Source organism: Natator depressus, chromosome 15 (assembly GCF_965152275.1).
Source record: "Natator depressus isolate rNatDep1 chromosome 15, rNatDep2.hap1, whole genome shotgun sequence".
Taxonomy (NCBI): Eukaryota; Metazoa; Chordata; order Testudines; family Cheloniidae; genus Natator; species Natator depressus.
In genome coordinates this window covers 23,037,026-23,057,900 of record NC_134248.1, presented here as the reverse complement: position 1 = coordinate 23,057,900, position 20,875 = coordinate 23,037,026, and the positions used below count along the sequence as shown (strand labels likewise).

General features: G+C 43.0%; 1 protein-coding gene and 1 long non-coding RNA gene across 3 annotated transcripts in view; one reads left to right on the top strand and one right to left on the bottom strand.

Annotated features, from left to right (window-relative positions):
* LOC141999266 (uncharacterized) overlaps window positions 1-20,875 on the bottom strand; it is a 124,201-nt gene that overhangs the window by 6,145 nt on the left and 97,181 nt on the right. The gene's annotated exons all lie outside the window — the stretch shown is intronic.
* TMEM132B (transmembrane protein 132B) overlaps window positions 1-20,875 on the top strand; it is a 356,630-nt gene that overhangs the window by 288,467 nt on the left and 47,288 nt on the right. For both annotated transcript variants that reach the window (XM_074972494.1, XM_074972493.1), the window contains exon 5: window positions 8,784-8,927. In XM_074972494.1, coding sequence (XP_074828595.1) covers window positions 8,784-8,927 — 144 coding nt within the window. The remainder of the gene's footprint in view (window positions 1-8,783; window positions 8,928-20,875) is intronic.

The following is a 20,875-nucleotide window of genomic DNA, read 5'->3' as shown; positions in this document are numbered from 1 at the left end:
AACCTTCCTGGTGTTACTTGTAAGAGTGAACAGAGGTTAGCTGAGTTTTTGTGCCAGTGAATGGTGAAAGTGACAGTGAACTACTGTCTTACTACAGGCATGGAACTATAAATAGCTCCATTTCTCTTCTCGGAGAGCCTTTCAGAAATGCTGTTCAAAGCAAAGATATAAGAGGAGCTGAGAAACAACGAGGAGTCTGAAAATTTCTTGTCCCTTTTAACGTCAAGTTATCAACCTGTCGATTCTTCCTTTTGAAACCAGGGCTGCTGAGGGCTATTAGACTGAAGAGAGCTACTCCTTGTGTGCTATTTAAAGATTTCGGGCTGGGGTTGGGGTTGGTACATACTCCTCCAGTGGGAGATGTCACGTCTTCCAAAGTGAAGCATGCTAAATTGACCTAAGGCCACTTGACTTCTGAATGAGAGTGTCCACACAGGAGCTTAATCGCTTTAACACATCCACTTTCAGTTTGCATTAACTGTCCAAGTGTCCCCATGTAGGCCAGAGAGAGGGCCTCCTAGAACCCCAGGGAGCATAAGGGGGAGGGTAGACACTGCATCATCCTCTATGAAATGATAGCCTCCGTTCTCTTCTATTTCCATCCAGCTCCACCATCAACTGAGGGAGGGACACGGCAGGGAAATGACCCTGCTGCCTCCCTGACTGTCTGCTCTCTTGCTAGATGCTGGCTTTTGCCCCATTGTCTGCTTCGTATGTCCCTCAGCACCAGGCCCCTATTAGACAGGGAGAGGAGGCTTCTGCTTGTGTATTGTATTGAAATGATGGTAGATATACATTGGCTGGGCTATGGCTATGCTATTCATTCACACTTTGAAGGGCAGCATTTGTATTTGCATGAGTCATATGGCTTCACTGGATCAAGTCGCTAACGCATTTGGAGCACCCAGCAAAAGAGCTAAATCTGTGGTGACGCTTGTCGGCCAGCATCTCTCATCTGAGGACCTCAGAGCACCTTGCGGAACTTCACAATACCCCCTCACAAATACCTCCCCAAGTAGATCTTATTATATACCTATTTTGTGGGTGACTTATCAAGGTCAGCTAGTAAGTGAGAAGCAGAACAGGAGATAGGTAGATCTATCTCCCAGGAGTCCTGATTGCATGATATACATTGTCCACATCCCTGAGCAGTGTTCTCTTATGGCTACAGCAAGCATGTGCAATGTATGTATTTGAGTATTCTCCTATAACATTAACGCAGCCGTTATTACAGAAGGATATGGATTTCTGCCCAGGTAGCAGTCATGACAGATGATGATTACCCAGATGAGCAGTAAAATCATATGATAATGCAACCCTATATTTCGATTAGTGCTGGCTTTACTTTTCAAGCCAGTAAATTACCAACTCTCGCATTATAGCAATGATATAGTATTCTCTCCATCTCATGCAGTAAGACACGGCTGGCTGAGAAACATTCAGAAGAAATTATTCAAAATGGTCATTGCATTTTTTTATCTTTTTTTTGGTTGGACATGCTTTCTTAAACCAGTAGCGCTCAAGGTCCCTGGGCAAAATTGCAAATGGTGGCCAGAAATTCAAACCCATAACTCCTCTTATAAAGCCAGATGGGATCACTGTCATCATCTACTCTGACCTCCTGTGCGCAGGCGCTGGCTTCTAATTTTCCCCGAGGGGTGCTCAACCCCCGCTCAGCCCCCGTCCTGCTCCCAAACCCCTACCCTGCCTCTTCCTGCCCCCGCTCCAACCACATCCCTGCCCACACTCCACTCCTTTCCCCAGGGCCCCACCCCACCTATTCCTGCCCCCGCGCTGCCCCACCTCTTCCCTGACCCGTTCTGCCCATTCCGGCAAGCGCATCCCATCCCCGTTCCCTCTCCCTGCCAGTGCCTCCTGCACGCTGCTGAACAGCTGTTCTGCGGTATGCAGGAGGTGCCAGGAGGGAGGGGGAACAGTTGATTGGTGAGGGCCACAGGTGGGTGGAAGTGGGGAGGGGGGAGGGGAGCTTGGCTGCCGGTGTGTGCTAAGCACCCGCTAATTTTTTTCCCTGGGTGCTCCAGCCCTGGAGCACCCACGGAGTCGGTGCCTATGCTCCTGTATAACACAGGCCATAGGACTTCCCTGAATGAATTCCCATTTGAACTGGAGTATATCTTATCATAAACTGCTCTGAAAAGTTATTTCTTTATCCAGGAAAGATATAAACCTTCCTGCTTCTGGTTTTTAAGACAATCTCTAACTATTAGGGATAAGGAGAAGGCTTCCCTGGAGAGAGATTATTCCATATCAGCCTAATATGAGACTTCTTGTGAGACTTCCCTAATGTGAGACTTCCCTGGAGAGAGATTATTCCATATCAGCCTAATGTGAGACTCTGAAACTTGATGGCCACCGATGGAGACAGGATACTGGACTAGATGGATCGTGGAACTGAACCAGTATGGCAATCCTTGTGTTCCTTCACAGAAAAGATTGATATATATTGCTTTGCCTTCTTGGGGTTTCTGAAATTGTTATTTAATTGACATTTCAAAAAGAATTTATCGTGCAAGGGTGTGAATTTGGGCCCCGATACTACGATCCACAGCCTGTAGGCAGACTGCAGCAACTGGATGGAGTCGCGTGGGAGAGGAGCATCAGGTCCACGATTATCATAAGCTAAGTAGCACTGTGTTACCATAAATGTCCAACATGACAATAGTTTTACTATCGTGAGAGCACTCCCTATGTGTTTTATAAAGATTACCGGTCATTTACTACTACATACAGCTGGCATAAATTTACCAGATGACTGCTCAGATACTATGCTAGATAATTAAGCATGCTTTAAATACCTACCTAGAGAGATAATTCTCAAAGTTTTGCCATATACTCCATGCAGAATAGGCAATTTCAAAGTAAGAGATGCAACTTTGTCAAAGGCCTGCTTCAAAAATTATTATTGATCCCCTGCTGGGTTCCTCTACAGTGCAGTCCATTAAAGCTCCCAATAAAGTATCCAAACCTGATTCTCAGATTGGTTGGAATATCCCTTTATGGTTATTAATTCAGATTACCTACTCTAGGTAGTGGGGGAAGATGCTGAGAAAAGATAAGGAACAGCAAAAAAATTATTCAGAGAGTGTGTGCGTAAATAGAGATGAGAGATTCTAGCTCCAGCTACCTTTTGTTCTCTGACATGCGGTCAGTGTTGTAAAAGGAGAACCATCTTTTCACACGTCCTCTATTGCATGGGACACAGAATGGCATTGAAGCACAAACCCAGAGACCTCCGTGGGTTTTTCTAACATGTGGTTTGCCAAAAGCAGACAGGTGACAAGCTTTCTCCTGCTTTGAGAACTTCTCATCCTTTTATTGTCACAACCTTGAGTTTACATTTTGGAACACAAGTGTCAAGATGTTTAACACAGCTGGCTTTGTGAATAAAGTCTGTTGGGACATTATGGGCTGAAGCAAAACAGTACAAGCCTGTTCTCAGGAAAGGTCTCTGGAACAGCAGAGGATACTGGTGTTTAGCTAAAACACAGAGGACTGTTTGACAAGTTGCAATTACTCCTGCCACGTGCATCAGGCTGCTTTCTGAACCTCCACTTAATGGGGTGCAGATTGGCTATTATGAGGTTTTTTTAAAAAAATGGCATCTCGCTCAGGTCACATATGTGATGTTGTTTATGCTGCTAATCAGGGTTCACCTTTGGCTGCAGGATTTGCTTATCATTCCTGGATAAACCTCAAAAAATCACCAAATTTCTTTCTTTCTTTTTTTTTTTAATGACATTACAGGAGCAAGTTTATAAAAAGGATAGCAAACATCAGAAATCTCAGCTTTGACCTCCATGAATTTCACGATACAATTGCCATTCTAGCTGACACCTCTGAGATCCTAGCACATGCTGTGTATAGGACACAAGTTAAGGAATCAGTTTCCTCCAATATATGTTTTGTTAGGAGATAAGACAGTAAATAAAATTTCGTTTTGGAATCTGTGAACAAACATGTTTGCTGATATGTGTTTGTGTGAGATCAAGTGTTACAGTAGTGCACTCTATAATATACATCTAGAATAATATTGAATTAGGCTGATATGTGCTGCATAAGGGCCACGAGAAGAATCTGCGATTAAGAACCTCTTTCTCGTCTATAGTTTAATCTACCTTAACTTTGTCTGCAGGATGTGTCCTCCTGCCTCTTCTTCCTTGGGAATCCCAATATGAATTAAATCTATTATGCAGGAAGACAAAAGTGATAAAGGATGACCTTTAACTTTGGCATGATAGCCTGCAGTATTTGTGATTTACCATCTGTCATAGTTGATCGTTCTTAATAATGATACAATTTATAAAATGTTCACGAGGAAACAGCTGGAGCCTGAGAAAGGGTAGAGGAGCAGGGATATGACCTTCTAGTGACATGAATGAATGTTGGGGGCGGGGGGCAGGGCATACAGATCCTTCTGGGCCTGATTCTGCCACCCATGTATGTAGAGAATTGTACATGACTGCATAGGTAGTCCCAGTGGAATCAACAGAATTATGCATGAATTAAGGTACTGCTCAAGGTGACTAAAGATAGCTAAATTTGTAATTTAAGATCTTGCAGTCCCTTCCCATGCAGAACCCCTGTTGGTTTCAGTCTTGGGCATGTGAGGACAGCAGGATCAGGCTCCCAAGTATGACCAGTGAATAATCAGATATTGCCCAAGCTCACTGCTCTTCTACTGGCATTAAAGTGTGAGACTGGCCACTTGGCATAAGGCAGAGTCAATGGAGTGTAACTGGATTAATTTAGGGAAAAAACCCCTCAAAGAACAATGAGCACTTATGGAAGATTGTAAATGTTCACTAATGTTTAATAAACACATAATCTCAGTTGTACGTTCTCACCCTTGGGTGAGAAAGTGGCAGATTTTACCTGTGAGTCTCAACAGATATGCGGTAGTGGAAAATATAAATAGCTTTCCACCAAGTGGGGTTCATTAATATATATTTGAATCCTACAACACCATTCAACTATGAGGGAAAAGTACACCAGAATTGTTTTGGATTATAATAATTTTAGCAAATCATCTAATTTATATATTAAGCTTGCTTAATAGTCTTACATTGCCTTGCTCTTTGATCTGAAGCAATCGGTGGTGAATAGTTTATCTAATGAGGTTAAAAAAACCCACGTCACAACCTGCCTTGTAATTTCTAAGAGGTGCCATTATGGGACTGGAGAATGGGTTCCAAAAGATTAGTTCCAATGTTACAAACTTCTTTTCACAAGATACACACAGGGGGAAAAATAAAAATAATAAAGGAATGCAATTCTGCAGACATGTTTCATCTCCATGCCTTCTTCACTAAAGACAATCATTTCAACTAAATGCCAAAAGGCATTTAGCTGTAACATTTGTCAGCAGAACAGGGCTGGCTTTAAGTTTCCCTCCTGATTTACAATTGAGTGTTTTTATTAGATTTACTGTACTGCCACATGTTTTGTTAACCTCTAAGAAATAAGCCGGCCTGTCCATTAATCATTAGGATTGATATTCATCCTCGTGTACAGGGCCAGCAGAAGGTCCTCTGCATTACTTAAGCAACGCAGTGCAGATAGGGGTAGGCTGTTTGCGGAATGGCTGCTCACGGATACTTGTGGGGAAGAAAAATGCTCTTGTGGTTAAGGTGTTGGACTTGGGACTAAGGAGACTAAGAGTTCAATTTCTGGCTTTGGAATAGACCTTGTCTACACTGGCGGTGACGTGTAGGGTATGTATAGCTATCCGACACAGTGTAGCACTAGCTGAACTGCTACGCTGATCTGTTGGCCAAGAACCTCCACCACAGGTGAGGGATGCAAGTCTCGGCCCGGCGGAGCCCCTCGGCCAGGCTATGACCACGTGTTTCAGGGGAAGACACCGCGCTATGCAGCACAGCTATTTAAAGCCTAATTATTTGGGCTTTTCATACCACTCTTGTGGGTTTCGTAGAGGGGGGTTCATTAATATCCACGGCAGTCATTCCTCAATAATCCCTACTCTCGGTAACGCACACACCATGTTAATAGGGAACGTTGGCAATCACAGCTTTATCATGACTCTTGACAAGTCTCCCATTCATATTTCCCCACTCCCCGGTTTGTCCAAAGCAATGAGTTGTAAACATTTACAGTAGATGCACATAGGGTTTATTCATATTCAAATAAAGCCATTATCCTGGCCTGGAGTTTTGGTAGTTTTCTACTCTTCCTCTAGAGTATTTCTCTCAGTAGTGCCATCTGATCAGGTTTAGGTTTTAATTAAACAGCTGTCATTTGCTTCCTAGTTCTGTTGCGACCTGATGTTGTATTAAATTTTAATTTAGCCTAGGCTGGGTAAGAAGTAGATTCCTTCAGACAACAAAGAAACACTATTAGCAGGTTACAGTTGTAATTAAGAAAAGCTCTGCTGAAGTGCTAATGCATTCAGGTACAGAGAAGGAATTAGAGATAAACACTTATGTAATTATTATTCAGGGATAGAGCAGGCAATATGAATATGCAGCTCCCACATGAGTTAATAGAATTCCATTTTTGTATGCTATCTATACTTTTTTTAAAAAAAGCCTCAGTTTAGAGAAGCCAGACACGGGTGTTTACCATTTCACATCTGGGACTTTTAGTCTCTGTGGTTAAGATCCTCAGCTGGTGAAGCTTGGCATAGTTTCACCAGCTTCAGTGGAGTTCTGCCAATTTATGCCAGCTGACCTGTAAATCAATGTTATTACCCTTCTGTAGATTTCAGGCACTGTCAGTAATAATCACTATAGACATGTTAAATTCAGGAAATGGTTCGTCTCTAACAAGCCCTACTACAAAGATATAAAAGACACCTACTTGAGTCTCTCTGAAATGTTGTTACTTGTCAAAGATCCATTTTAAAAAATATATAATATATATATCTTATGGACAGGCAATTAGTTCAGTTCAGACTTCACACTCTTTCTCACAGAGGAAATACATTTTTGGAGTCTGAAAATAGTTAACTCGTAAAAAGGTCTTAACACAGTCTATTGTAGTTGCACAACACTGGATCCAAGCATCTGAGATATTGATTTTATATTATAACTTTTCCTCCCAGTGAAGTTTATTTTTGTGATGCAGCAACTGCTAATCAGCACGGCGAGTTTCTCAACATGCTGAGAGGAACACAGGGCAACACTTTATGTCAAGATCAAGATAAAAGTATTTCAGAACATCCAAAAATAAACGGGCTAGTGATGTGTCAATTCTTAGACCTATTCTCGTCCTCAGCTTCCCAGTTCAGATGAAGTGTACAAAAGGAATAACAATCCTTTTGTAATCTTTGCATTAACCTTCAGTAGTGCCAAAGATGATGTCAATGTAGCTGATAATCACCAATTGGTTTTTAAAATGAAGCTTGTTGGGCCCAATTCTCCTCTCGCTTACACTGGTGTAAAGCAGGAACAACTGCTGGTTACTGGTATAATAACTGGTGCAAAACTGACATAGGTGAGATCAGCCGGGCCCATATAAGCCTTTGAAGTCAATGGGAGTCTTTCCATTAACTTTGATGGGCTTTGGATCAGGCCCTGAGTGGAGAGTTATGTGGTTCATATTCCCCTCCCCACCGGAAAGAGTTCTCAAAAGTAGGATTATTCAGCTGTACTTGTTAATTATGTCCCTTGTGGGACGTATTTTTCTACCTGATCCTTTGAAGAAAAAAGTCCTTTATGGAAGAATGACTTGGAAAATGGCATTGTGATAAAATGGTCCAGGTGAAATGCAACTTATCACAGGGGCATCACCTCACCATTATGTATGGGTCCTAGGATATATTACATATATTCACACACAAGCATATTACTGTGTGTGTATATGTATAATGTCTGACTGTATATGGTTTGCAGGTTGCTCACCAATGGTTTTGGCATGGATGAAGCAGCCTGAATTTGATCCTATATGTCTTCTGCAATCTACATTTTTTTCTCCACAAGGTGATACATTTCAGTTCTCATTCTTGCTCAATCTGTAGTCCTTGTAAGGACTTTGCAGGGTTTTTGTTTTGTTTTTTCACTTCTGCTTCTGTCATCTATTTCTTTTACTCATGCTGTCCCTCCCTACTTGATGACAGCTGGTTATAAATGAGACTGATCAACATAAATGAACATTAAACAGTCATTTACTGCACAAAACATCTGGTTTATGCCTTACCTAATGGAGAACAAAGAATGTAAATATGGCTTCATGGCCAGTACAATGTCTCCAGGTGGGATTTTGATGGGGAAAGGTTTTAAAATTTGCATTTGGCATTCTGTTGTTTTTGGTGCCACATCTCTTTCTAATGTGACATGAAATGAAGGTTTCACTCAAGCCCCCAGAGAAGGAAACCACTTAACAGGCACGTCTTTTAAGGAGAATTTGGGAAACAATGGGGGGTGGGGGAGTCCTTTTATCGTAACACTTGGTATCCACATCTACAACCACTGACATAACTTGGGAGGTAGGGATGGAAAGATTTGTGTAGCTCTATAAAGATTGTGACATATGACCCTGTCTTCTGCAAAGCATTAAGAAGAATGCAGAACAAACCTGATTTATTGCATCATGCTGGCGATATCTATTGGTGTATTAATAATTTGCTATTTTGTATCATCAAATTACTTTAGCAGTGCACCTAATTTTTAAAATTGCCAGTCAAGGATGAAGGTCAATAAGCATCATGACTAATTTCCGACAACACTGGAAATGTCTACATTCTGCCCAGTGGCCATGCTTCTTTAACATGCATCCCCTTTTTGTGCATGTGTGTGTATGTGTAGGATACAGAAGTCCTCAACACGGCCATTCTGACAGGGAAGATGGTATCTGTTCCGGTGAAAGTTGTTGCTGTGCACGAGGATGGTTCTGTGATCGATGTTTCAGAGTCCACTGAATGTAAATCAGCTGATGAAGACGTCATAAAGGTATGGTGGCTAAACTAAGGTGTGCAAAGTGGAGAGATGGAGCTTCCCCTTTCTGCCCCACCTCATCGTGCCCCTGAACAGAAGCCAACCACAATCTCTGTCCTTGTGCTCTCTGTGGCAGTTCAGGCCCTCAACTTTGCAGTCATGGAATCCCACCCAGAAAAGATCCAGTGTCAGTGTTCAAAAGGGCATTTGATTTCTGGAAGTTATGCAGGGAGAGCATGCCCCTTCTGTATTGTGGAACCCAGCAATGCAGGTGCTGCGTGTGTGCCTAGCAGAGAGGCTGGTGTGAATCCCTGGATTGTACAGCATGAATGCTTGAACACGGAGAGTGCACGGCCCTCAGTGGTGCTGAACCACCAAAAGAGGGAGAATGGAATCGTGGCCCTGCTTCTTTTTTTGCTTGCTAGCAGATCAATGCTGCTGAGGGGGAAGCACATGCTGTCTGGTGTTATACTTGGGAAGAATCAATCCGTCATTCAGGCACCCTTGTTGCCATGCAGTCCTTCTGCACCCATTATTACATAAATAGTAAGAGTTGCTAGGATTGATATATTGCCAGGTTGCTAATACACTCCTGACCTTTTTGACCTTGTTTTTCCAGTCCAGAGCTTCTCCTAAGCAAAGACATTGCACTTTACCAAATTCCGAGGTGGCTTTGTGATGTGTATAAGAGTGACAATTAGACCAAGAGTGAAATTCCAGTACTATTGAAGTCAATGGCAACATTCCAGTTGACTTCAGTGGGGCCAAGATTTCACCGCAAAGGACTTGAACTGAGTTCTCCAGAGATGAAAGACTTCTTGCACTGATACATTATGCCACCTGGTACACAAGAAAGCAGATTTTTTTTAAAAAAAACTTCTTTATAGTAAGATCTATGACTTTTGAAACCACCTTGTCCCACCTACTGTAGCAAAAGCAGACTTTGCTTTCAAATGTAATAGGTTAAATCGGTTCCCTCTACATTAACACCAATCACTGGCGAGACAAAGGCATTGTAAATATGACCTTTTCAAGTCATTGATTGTATAACTTTGCCACTGTTATTACCATATAAAAGAAAGTCATACAAATTATTATTATGTAGACATAAGGGTAGAAAAGCATTTTAACTGGAATTGTGTGTCTATTATGTCTGCTTTTTGTTGGTGGTGCATAAGCATCAGATCTGAGTAGGATTTATCTTACCTTTATCCCTACCTCTATGGAGTTTTCAAAGAGTAGTCTTGGAATGGTAGTTGTTTTTCTTTGTCTGAGTTGCATGGACACACCTGTTACAGAAGATAAGGCTCTACGCTTACCTCTTCTGCAAACAGATATCCTGTGACCCAGGAACTTTAATATTAACTACCTCTGCAGCCTTTGAGAAAGAACATTCCTTCTGGTCTTCTGGATAGTAATTGTGTCTTCTCTAAATACATTTCTAGATCTGACAGACCATATTTATATGTTCTCTGTAGATTGCTATTTGAAGCACCAAAGTCCGTGTCTTAGTATTTTAACTCATCATTGTAACCTTTTTTGTAGATAAGACCACAGAGGTCTTAGTAGATAGCATATACTTTGTCAGAGAATTTTTCATGCTATCTTAGGAGAACAAGAAAATGTATATCGTCAACCTATTATTCATTTTGAAGTATATGTACATGGATTTTCACCGGATCCAAAAATTCACCCTCTCGTCTTATTTAAAAAAAAACTTGGAATGACTTCATTATCAGCCATTGCATCTGGTATGTGGTAACCAAACACATTTCAATTTATCTCCAAAGACAATAAAGGGGAGTGGGTTAAAGAATTTATTTTGTAACATTACTGGTGAAATTTTAGGGTATCTATTGTCAAATTAGAGAAGGTGTTTGTAGAAGTGTTACTAGAAGAGGAGGTGTTTTCATCAGTATCTTGTAAGTCTTGATAAAAATCACAAAAAAAACAAAAACCCCAAGACATACTTTGGCATGCTGCATTTTATGACGTGAGCAAATTCTCTTATGCCACGTGTGGACAAAAAGGAATTGTGCTGAAATGTGTACTGGACTCAACATGCACTTCAATTCAAATTCCATTCAAATTCTCTACATAAGGTAATTGATTAAAGAACTACAGTGATGTTCTATTGTCAGGTCTGGAAGGATCTGAACCAAATCATACGACGTATGAGAGGGGTAGCTGTGTTAGTCTGTATCCACAAAAACAGGCTTTGAGTCTTGAAGTCTGGAAATCATACTACATCACCCTCATCATCAAATTCAACACAGTATTTTATCCACAAACAATTTTTCCTGACTGCAGCTTCCTTAATTATGTTATCAGTTGAGGTTTTCACGTTCCCAGACCAATGCTAGCCGGCTTTGTGCACGTTTGTTCAGGTTTGCTTGTATTTTTTGATTCACTCTAACCAGAAACTCCAACCCATCACCTAAGTTGGTGACAAAATCTATAGCCAGGCAACGTTTGCTTGCTTTTGATTTTTTGGGGGGTGCACACTTAGCTCTCGTTTTCACGAACACAAATAATTTCTGAGTTATCTATCAGATACCAATTTACAGTACAGCTGCAGGGGGAGTTGATGGGGAGGGGTTATTTGTTGTGCATTTAAGTAAAATGTTTGTAAACTTTAATGGCCTGGTTCTCATTTGCAATGTGACTCCAGGTTTCACCACTCTGGCAGTGTAATTAAATTTGTGACCGCTTTCTGATCCAGTCGCATTGCCAAATGTGTGTAAATGGACCTTAGTGTAAATGAGACTCAGTCAGGCCTTATGTGTTTCTGTTTCCCAGTATATCCACTGAAATAAAATCACACTTCCTTTTTGCTTTCAACCCAATTTCTTTGAAGTCTTTACCAGAGGAAACATGAATGAATATCTCCACGTGTGACCAACTTGATTTTCAAAGGAGCACAGTCGCCTGCTATAAATTTCACTTTTATTTTTTTGCTATGTACCATGCTGCTGTTCTTATCTGATTAGTGGCTCTGTTATTTATCACTTCACAATGAATTCAGGTTTCAGAGGGGTAGCCGTGTTAGTCTGTATCAGCAAAACCAACGAGGAGTCCTTGTGGCACCTTAGAGACTAACCAATTTATTTGGGCATAAGTTTTTGTGGGCTATAAGCCACAAGGACTCCTTGTTGTTTTCACAGTGAATTGTTTTTCTTGTAAACTCAAGAACTGAGGGGTTTTTTTCACTTCAGAAAACCAGATACAGGTCTGTAACACAGAGCTTATGGACTTACCTTTTGTATTAGTAAAGTGTCTACTAGTTCCAGAATTTTCTGTGCTTAGAGAAGATTGGATCACGTTAGACATAAAAAGGTCAGGAAAAAGACTTCCTCCCTAATAAAATTAACATCTGCAGCCTATAGGGAGGTGTTACATTTCAAAACACTGCCTGGTTAAAATCCAGTTAGTTCAAGCAGCAGCCCTCCATATGGGTATGCTGTCAAAGCTGGGCATGAAGTTGTTCTGGTTCCTGAATTTAAAAGGTCCACTGGAGCCGGCAACTAAATAAGGCTTGACATGACCTCTAAGAAAAGAGACAAGCTTTCCAGTTGCAGTGGTGAATTTATACACTTTGTGAAAGCGAGGCTCCTGCCATTTGATTGCTTTTCTTTTCTTTTTCCAAAATAGGTTTTATTCTCGGGCAGAATAAGAACTAAGGGCCTGATCCTAGGTTTATTCAAGTCAATGGGAGACTTTTCTATTGACTTGGCTAGGGTTTGGATCAGGCCTTAGAACAGTAGATCAAATCCAGCACCCTATATTATCCCATTTGCTTCAGAGACTGAACAGGGTGTAAATCAGTGCTTAATTTAGCCTGCTATGTGAAACCTTCTGGCATCAAATTGATAGATTGATAATTGATAGAAGAGACTCTCACCTGGGACCACGGGACCATGCACGCCCTTTGGCTATTAGAACAGGTAGACCATTATATTACTAATTATGTAATTAACCAAAGGCAAGAGGTCTGAATCTCATTTATACTAAGGCCAATTTACCTCACCTTAGTCATGTAAAGGGGCCTAAAAGTGGGAGTAATTTTATTTTTTTGGATAATTGCAACAACCTCATAATGTATTTTACCCCAGATGATTGCTATGTTCTCTCCGCCTTAATTCCATCTGAATGTGGTTTTTAGTTGGGAATTTAGCAGGCTCGAACTCACGATTGTTAATGATCTGAGTTGGAATTTAGCACGGACACGGGCAGAGGGGTTCGCTATCTATTTCAGAAAGAACATGTAGCTGCCCCCCTTGATAAGCACCTTTTGTAAAGTCCATATTGATTTCACTTCCAGACACATTTCCATGTGCCATACAAAGTTAAACCCTCTCATAAAAGTTGTTAGTTGGGTTGGATGTAATTTACTAGTTTTGTGCTTCTTTACACCATTAATTCCATCCTGTATTGTTCCGTCCTAATTGCAGAGATGTCATATTCTGTTGGCCAGAACCGAGAGCATTGCATTCTTAACCTTTTATGTCTCTTTGGTAGATTATGAGTTAGTAGATTGTTAATGAGACAATCCTTTTTGCTTATTTCTGTCTTTGCTCTGAATTACAGTGATGTAATTCCACTGAATTCAGTGAAACCACTCTGGATTTACACTGATGTAAATGAGCATAACCTGGCCATGTACTATTTATGTGTGTTACCAAGTATGTATACATTTACAGCTGCCTAGATACCATGTTGATTGGGTGCTGTATAAATATGTAGGGCCCAGATCCAAAAAGGTGCCTAAGTCTTGAGTTTAGGTGTCTAAATCCCAGTTTTGGCTCCACTGTGATCCACAAAACTCCCGCTGAATCCTGTAGCCACCTAAACTCACTCATGACTATAGTTTCTGCCTCCGGACATGCACACTGCTACGTCTCTCTCAAAGCATTTCAGTTTCCTAAGTCGAGTGCAGGACCTGATCTGGTAGGTGTGCTCAGGGAGCTACCTATTGCCCACCTTATGACGGTTAGCCCAGCGGTTGAGTACTTGCCCTGGAGGTAGGAAACCCAGGTTCAGTCCCCACTGCCAGAGGGGGAGAAAGAATTTGAAGAGGGGTCTCCTGACTCGCTGGAGAGTGCAGTAACCACTGGAGCTATGCACATTGTCATGTGGGGCTCCCTCAGTCTCTCCTGTGGAAGCTGTTCCACAGTGGATAAATAATGAAAGAGTGATTGTAACAGCGGGGCCTGGGCCCCGGGTCCCCAATTGGGGCCATAACCCCTGGACATTCTCACTGCCTTTCTTTCTTTCTCTCTGGCTGAATGTGACAATGGAACAGTCACTGGGCCAGACCAATGGGCCAAATTCATCTGTGCTGTAATTCCATTTGTTTCAGTAGAGTTAAACCACAGAGGAATTTAGCCCAGTTTTTCTTTACTGAATGGACTCTCAACCACACTTATTAGATTCACAGGGCCTGATTCAGATCTCGCACCCATGCAATGCCACTGATTTCAGCACAGTTACTCATGATACACCCTGTACTTAGGATCAGGCGCCTTCTGCCTAAGCAGAAGCATATATTGAAAACACCAGTGTCATAACATCCTGAGGACTGTGAGAGAATGCATGTCCCTTGTTAGCTTGCCAGAGGAAAGCACTCTAATGCATTATTCCTCACTTTCTGGTAATATGCTGCCTAATTATGATGAAGGTCAAATTCAAACCATTTCTGCCCACTGCTTTAGTACCGCAAACCGTATCTTGAATCCTCCATAATTAATGGTAAAGCAGTAGAAGACCTAATTTCCCCTCCCACCACCCACTACTTCCTGTCTAGCTGTAGCTAACAGGGCTTCAGTTCTTTATCTGATATTGTAACGAACAGTAGAGCTGGTGGTTGACATAGATTGAAACATGACGGGGGGAAGGAGAAACCCCATAGGAGAGAAGGGGGGTCACACATACTCCACCCCTCCCCTGCTAGCCTGTCCTTAAGGCCTACGTCAAGATAAGGAATACATCTGGGAATGAGCTTTTCTGGAACAGGAATAAGTGTAAACACCATTTCCGCTTCTGTGTTTGTATAGCACCTAGTACAATGGGGTCCTGGCTCGTGACTAGGCCTCCCCCAGGTGCGACTGCAGTACAACTAAATCGTAATGTCTCGGTGGGATGGGCTAACTGCGGAGGCTAATGTTTTTCAGACCCGGGTCACTACAGTTACGCGCCTGAACATGACTACTGTGATTTTCAGAGGTGCTGAGGTGGGGAGACCATGGGCGCTTGGAGCATCTGAAAACCAAGGCGCCCAAATTCTGAAAATGTTGCCCCTAGGGCTAAAGGCCTAAGGGGACTATTTAAATAGATTCAGCCTCTCTGTTACCTACATGGCAGGAGGTCCTTTCAAGTGTCCAAGTGCAGAATGGCAACCCTGCATTAGCGCAGATGAAGGGGTACGCAACCCCCACTTGTTCCATACTCAGAGCCAGGTGGCTGAGGGCCTTTCAGGATAGTAATTTTTCAGTGACATGCTAAGCATATATGTGACAGCTGCCATAGCAGGGATTGGAACAGGACCCTCTGGAGCTAAAAGCATGAAGTGCTCCCACTTGAGCTAATGCTCCTTAGCTGGGCCTGTTACAGACTCATGTTCTCTGTGGATCAGCCACATAAGGGGCCTGGCTCTTTTTGATAGGTTTTTAATGTCTTTGTGACAGAATTAAGACTCTTTGGCCCAGATCCACAAAGGTAGTTAAGGCTCCAAACTTCCAATTATTGCAATGTTTGCAGAGATGATGTAGCTGTGTTAATCCCAGGATATGAGAGAGACAAGCTGGGTGAGGTCATATCTTTTATTGGACCAGCTGCTCTGCTGGTGACCGAGACAAGCGCTCGATCTACACAGAGCTACTTCAGGCCCAAAGAAGAGCTCTGTGCAGCTTGAAAGCTTGTCTCTTTCACCAGCCTCAGGCACCGACTTTCCAATGTTCCAGGGGGGTGCTCTGCCCCAGGCCCTGCCCCCACTCTACCCCTTCCCCCAAGGCCCCACCCCCACTTGCCTCTTCCTGCCCCTGCCTCTTCCTGCCCTTGCTCCATTCCCGCCCTGCGTCTTCCCATCCAGTTCCGCTCCCTCTCCTGAGCGCGCCGTGTCCTTGCTCCCCCCTCCCCCCCCAGAGCCTCCTGAACACCGCGAAACAGCTGATCGCCGTGGGCGGGAGGCTCGGGCAGGGAGGTGAAGGCGCTGATCCGTGAGGCCCGCTGGTGGGCAGAAGGCGCTGGGGAGCGGGGGGAAGCTGATAGGGGGGCTGCCGGTGGGTGCTCAGCACCCACCATTTTCCCTCTGTTGCTTTGCCATTAACATCGCTGATCAAGGGTGAAACTTACTGTAAATAACATGGACAAGGAATATGAAGGCTAATCTTATCTATCAGTCTATAATTTCTATAGTGTCTGTCACCAGACTACCTAAGAGCTTTATTCAGTGCCAGTCATCGCTCTCAAGGAAATAATTCACCCCAGGACTCAACCCTTTCTGGAAGCAGTGGAAATATGATGCCAGCTTGGTTGATGGATTTACCTTGGTATCAGTTGGTTTATTACAGCATGCCTTTTAGCCAGTTTTTTTTTAAAGTCAGTTAGTTCAGTGCTGTTGAAAGGTTCAGCACAGACAGAACAGGAGATGCCAACACTATCCCTCCACAGTACAGATGGTCATGGGCAGCAAGCTGCCCTGAAACTGCCTCAGCCAATGGGAGTGAGATGTTTCCATTTAGTGGGTTCAGACCCCAGGTCCAGTCAGTCTTTTTCAGGATAGGGAGAAGGCCAAAAAGGCGCTAATTGGTGCCACTGGACCAGTATCACCAAGCCGTAGGATGGAAAATACTTAGTCATTGGGCCAGAGAAAATGAGAGAATGACTCTGTAGCCCAGTGCTTAAGGCACTCCCCAGCGACCTAGGTGACGCAAATTCAAGTCTCTGTTCCAATAAGTATGTAAGGATTTTATATCAAGTAGAACAGTTTCAACAAGAGAGATTGAGGGAGATTCACCCATCACCCAGTGATTCAGGCACTCTCCTGGGAGGACGAGCCCAGAGTTCAAATCCCTGCTCCACATCAGCCAGAGTGGGGATTTGAGCCTGGGCCCCTCACATCCTGGGGGAGTGCTCTAACCACTGGACTAAAAGTTGGGGGGCGTGGGGGCGGAAGGCAAGAGCACCCCCATTGTTCTGGGTAGGGCACTAGCTGCTAGGCAGCTTCGGAAAATGCCCACCCGAATGGGCCCTTCAGGTGAGAGTGGTAGTGGAATGACTACCTCGAGGATCTAAATTTTGGATGTAGGTGCCTAAAGTGGCAGTTAGCCACTCATTTCCTTTGTAGAGCTAGCCACTAGCCTTGCAGTGCCTCAGCTCCCCATCTGTAAAATGGGGATGCCACTACTTCCCTACCTCTGAAAGGTGGTGTGACGATAAATACATGAAAGCTGTAAGGCAGACCCGACACTTTCACAATGGTATATAGCAAAGATTTATTAGCCTGGCACTTTTTAGACAGCTTATGGCATAACGTGTATGTCTTCTGGAAGCTATTTTTAAATGCACAGGGTCTTCAAAGGTAGTTGGAATGTCTTGTCTGAGGGAGGAGAACACGTGTGATGACGTGCAGTCACACAGCTTTCAGCAGAGGTGCTGCTGCGAGGAAGACAAAACTCAGCGGCTTTAGTATTTGGCTGCCATTAGAGCAAACAGTGTAAAAGGGCATTGATCCTAATCCTGGGAAACGAGTGCTTCAGTATTTTATGTGAGTCTGAAGTGTAATATTGCTGAGGATAAACACTGAATATTTCATATTAAGAGATGAACTGAGAGAACACTGGCCAAATTAGCCAGAACAAGTTTAGCAATAGCAAACTGTTGTGGGCAGAAAATGGTAAACTCTTAAAAGCTTTCACCTCAGATTCTGCAGCAAATTAATTTTGCTTTATAAACTGTAATGCATGGGCCACTTAAACATTTTAATTAGGGATGTGTGAACCTCCTGGAGTTTGCGGCTTTATACCGCTTCAACTATTGTTCGTGCTCGGAAAATGAATTCACATTTCCAAATGTTATTTTCCTGTAATTAAAACAACCCGCCTGATCCCTGAGTACATACTTGGGAAGTTAGGCCGAGCCGCCAGCTGTGTGGCCATGGCCACACTGCCTTTTTCAGTGCGTTAGCTCGAGCAGAGCTAGCGTATCAGTCTACCCGCACCGGGAAGCACTGTCCCAGCTGCAGTGTAGACATACCCTTAGGGGTCTCAGCTACAGCCAGGCGACTGTATGGAAGACAGTGGGGTTATATAATTCCTTCCATGAAAAAGGTAATACAGCCCACTCTGGTGGAACCTGGTGGGAAGGAATGATACATGCCCCTGTAGCTCCTGCTCCATTTGGGATGGATGTAGGGTGGAAATAATGCTATGCATATGACAGAGCGCCCCCTGAGGGGTGAGTAAAGATGATTTGTGTACTCCGTTTTGCTATCTAGGTATATAGCAGGATAGAAGAGATGTCGTCATCCTTAATGGCCCAATCCTGAAATGTGTTAAGTGCCTGTCAAGGAGCGCTGAGGCTCTGATCTCCTGCTAAAGTCCTGGGAATGTTGGCAGCTCTCAGAAGGTGCTCAGCACCTTGTAGGATCGGGCCCTCACTTTGCGCTCCCTTGGTTCTGTGGGCCTTAATCAGATTTTGAAAGCTGTATGTTTTGTAGTTTAATTGATCCACACCTGCATTTTGGTAATGTGTTCCGAGATGCACTCCCTGGAGAGGTATAATTGGACTTGAAGACAGAGCTGATGAGGCTGACACGCCACCATCATTTTGAAGTACCTACAGTAAATTTATTTGACATAAAAAGCACCTGCCATTGACAGATACCAGCAACCTTTCTCCTTCAGGGGGAGAGGTCTCTTTTTGCATTCCCGTCATGTGGAACTGGAAACTTGAATAAAAATGATCTTGTTTTCCTCATAGGTAGAGCTGTAGGAGGTGAAATGTACAGGCAACTGGAAAGCTGTGCATCCTTGTTGTTGAGCACAAGACTTCCTTAAAGAACTGGCACCCGACTGTGTTTTTTCAGGCTTTTTTTTTATTTAAATCCAATCAGAAAGAACATCAGCGATTTATTGGGCTGACACCAATTGGGCAATTTACACTATTTTTTTCATGCTTAATTTAACTAACTCTGTGATACAAGAGATGGGAAATGGGTGATGTTCACGCTGTGTGGCCCTTTTCCTTCTTTCCCTTGCTTCTTGGGGCTAAATCCTGGTGTCCTTATTCAGCAAATCCCCCACTAGCTTCGGTGGAAACAGCTCCTAAGGCTTGAATAAAGATGGCAGGATTTGGCATTTTGTTTTCCCCCATGGATTCTTAGAGCCTGATTCTCATTTACACTGGCATCACTTTAAGGCCTTTTTATATTGCTAGATAAAGATCCACTTTCACTGCCAGAGTGGTGTAAAGTTTCCTTAGTGTTAATGGGAATCAGGTCCTCAGTGCAGGGTCCATGTAGTGCTCATAAGCATAAAGTAATGGTTTAAAATCCTCATTAAAATATTTATGATCGAGGTCCTTATGTTCAGCATCAAGTGGCACCTAAATTTTGCGACAAAGCCTCTGGATGTTGCAGCTCTCCGGTGTGACAGACTGGAAATTCGCTGGCAGTTCCTGGGGAATTAAAACATGGCGGCTTTCACTGAATTAAATACAAAAACAAATAGCCCTTCTGTTATTTATTTGGATATTGGATTCAGTTGATTTTACTCTGCCTTTAAATTTTCAGTGTGCTACAGAATTTTGTATGGACAACATGATGTGATGTTGTAGAAGCTGCCAGCATGGAAGATACATTTTGGCATCTGGGTAGGTGGATGTTGAGGCTTTTAGCTACTGGGAAGGTGTGGTTAGTAGTTTGTAATTGTTGGATAAGCCAGCATGGGTGCTTCTATTAAAATGATCGGCAGTGACACAGTTAACAGCGTTGGCATTTTAAATGACATCAATAGGTTCCAGAGTTAACATCCTACGGGATGAATGGGTACTGTTCACATTTAAAGCTACTGTTGTAGACTGTGGCAGTCAACACGATCTTTTTACATTTTGTTCAGATTTGGGGCTTTTTATTTAGAACCTTATGAGTAGAAACTTCATTTTGTTTTGAGAAAATGGAGGCTTAGATTCTCCACAACAGTGGAAGCGCTTCATGCAGATTGAGGGCATTTGGTGACGCAATAGTTGTAATTAGACTGGGGAAGCCTGTGGTTTAGAATAAGTGCTTAATGTGTGGGTGGGTTGGTAGGATGGCTTCTGAAGGCAGGCTTGTTACAATAGAGCTAATGCTTGAGGAGTTAGAAGTGATACGCTCAGCTTTAGCCAACAACTCATAACTTGGGAGAAATTATTCAGTTCCTTTTGTTTTCAGGGTAGACCCCAGCTCTTTTAAATTCTATTTGTCACTTTTCCCACAGTTAATTCATAGTGGATCTCAAAGGTGTGCTGAGACGTTCTAACCACTGAACAATAATTTAAAAGATGATGAGTATTCATCTAATTTAAGTCTTGATCCTGCTAAACTTGTGCGCCCATGAGTAATCCTTACTCATGCAAGTAGTACTATTTCCCCCATAAAATAAGGATAAGAGCCTCAAACTATGTACAGCTTGTCTTTAAATAGGATATAGCCGATCACTAAACGTTACTCTGCTGGTACATGCAGTGTTGTTGTATCTGTGTTGGCCCCAAGATATTAGAAAGACAAAGTGGGTGGGGTAATATCTTTTATTGGACCAACTGGAGCTCTTCTTCAGGTCATGCTCTGCTGGTGTGTTTTTCAGTGGATGTCCAGTCTGCTCCGGCTAGAGGGTGCTGTATGACTCAAGATGGGGCAAAGGGTCACAGTTCTGTCCTTGCATTATAAGTTGAATGACACAGTCCTGCTACACACTGGACCACTGCAA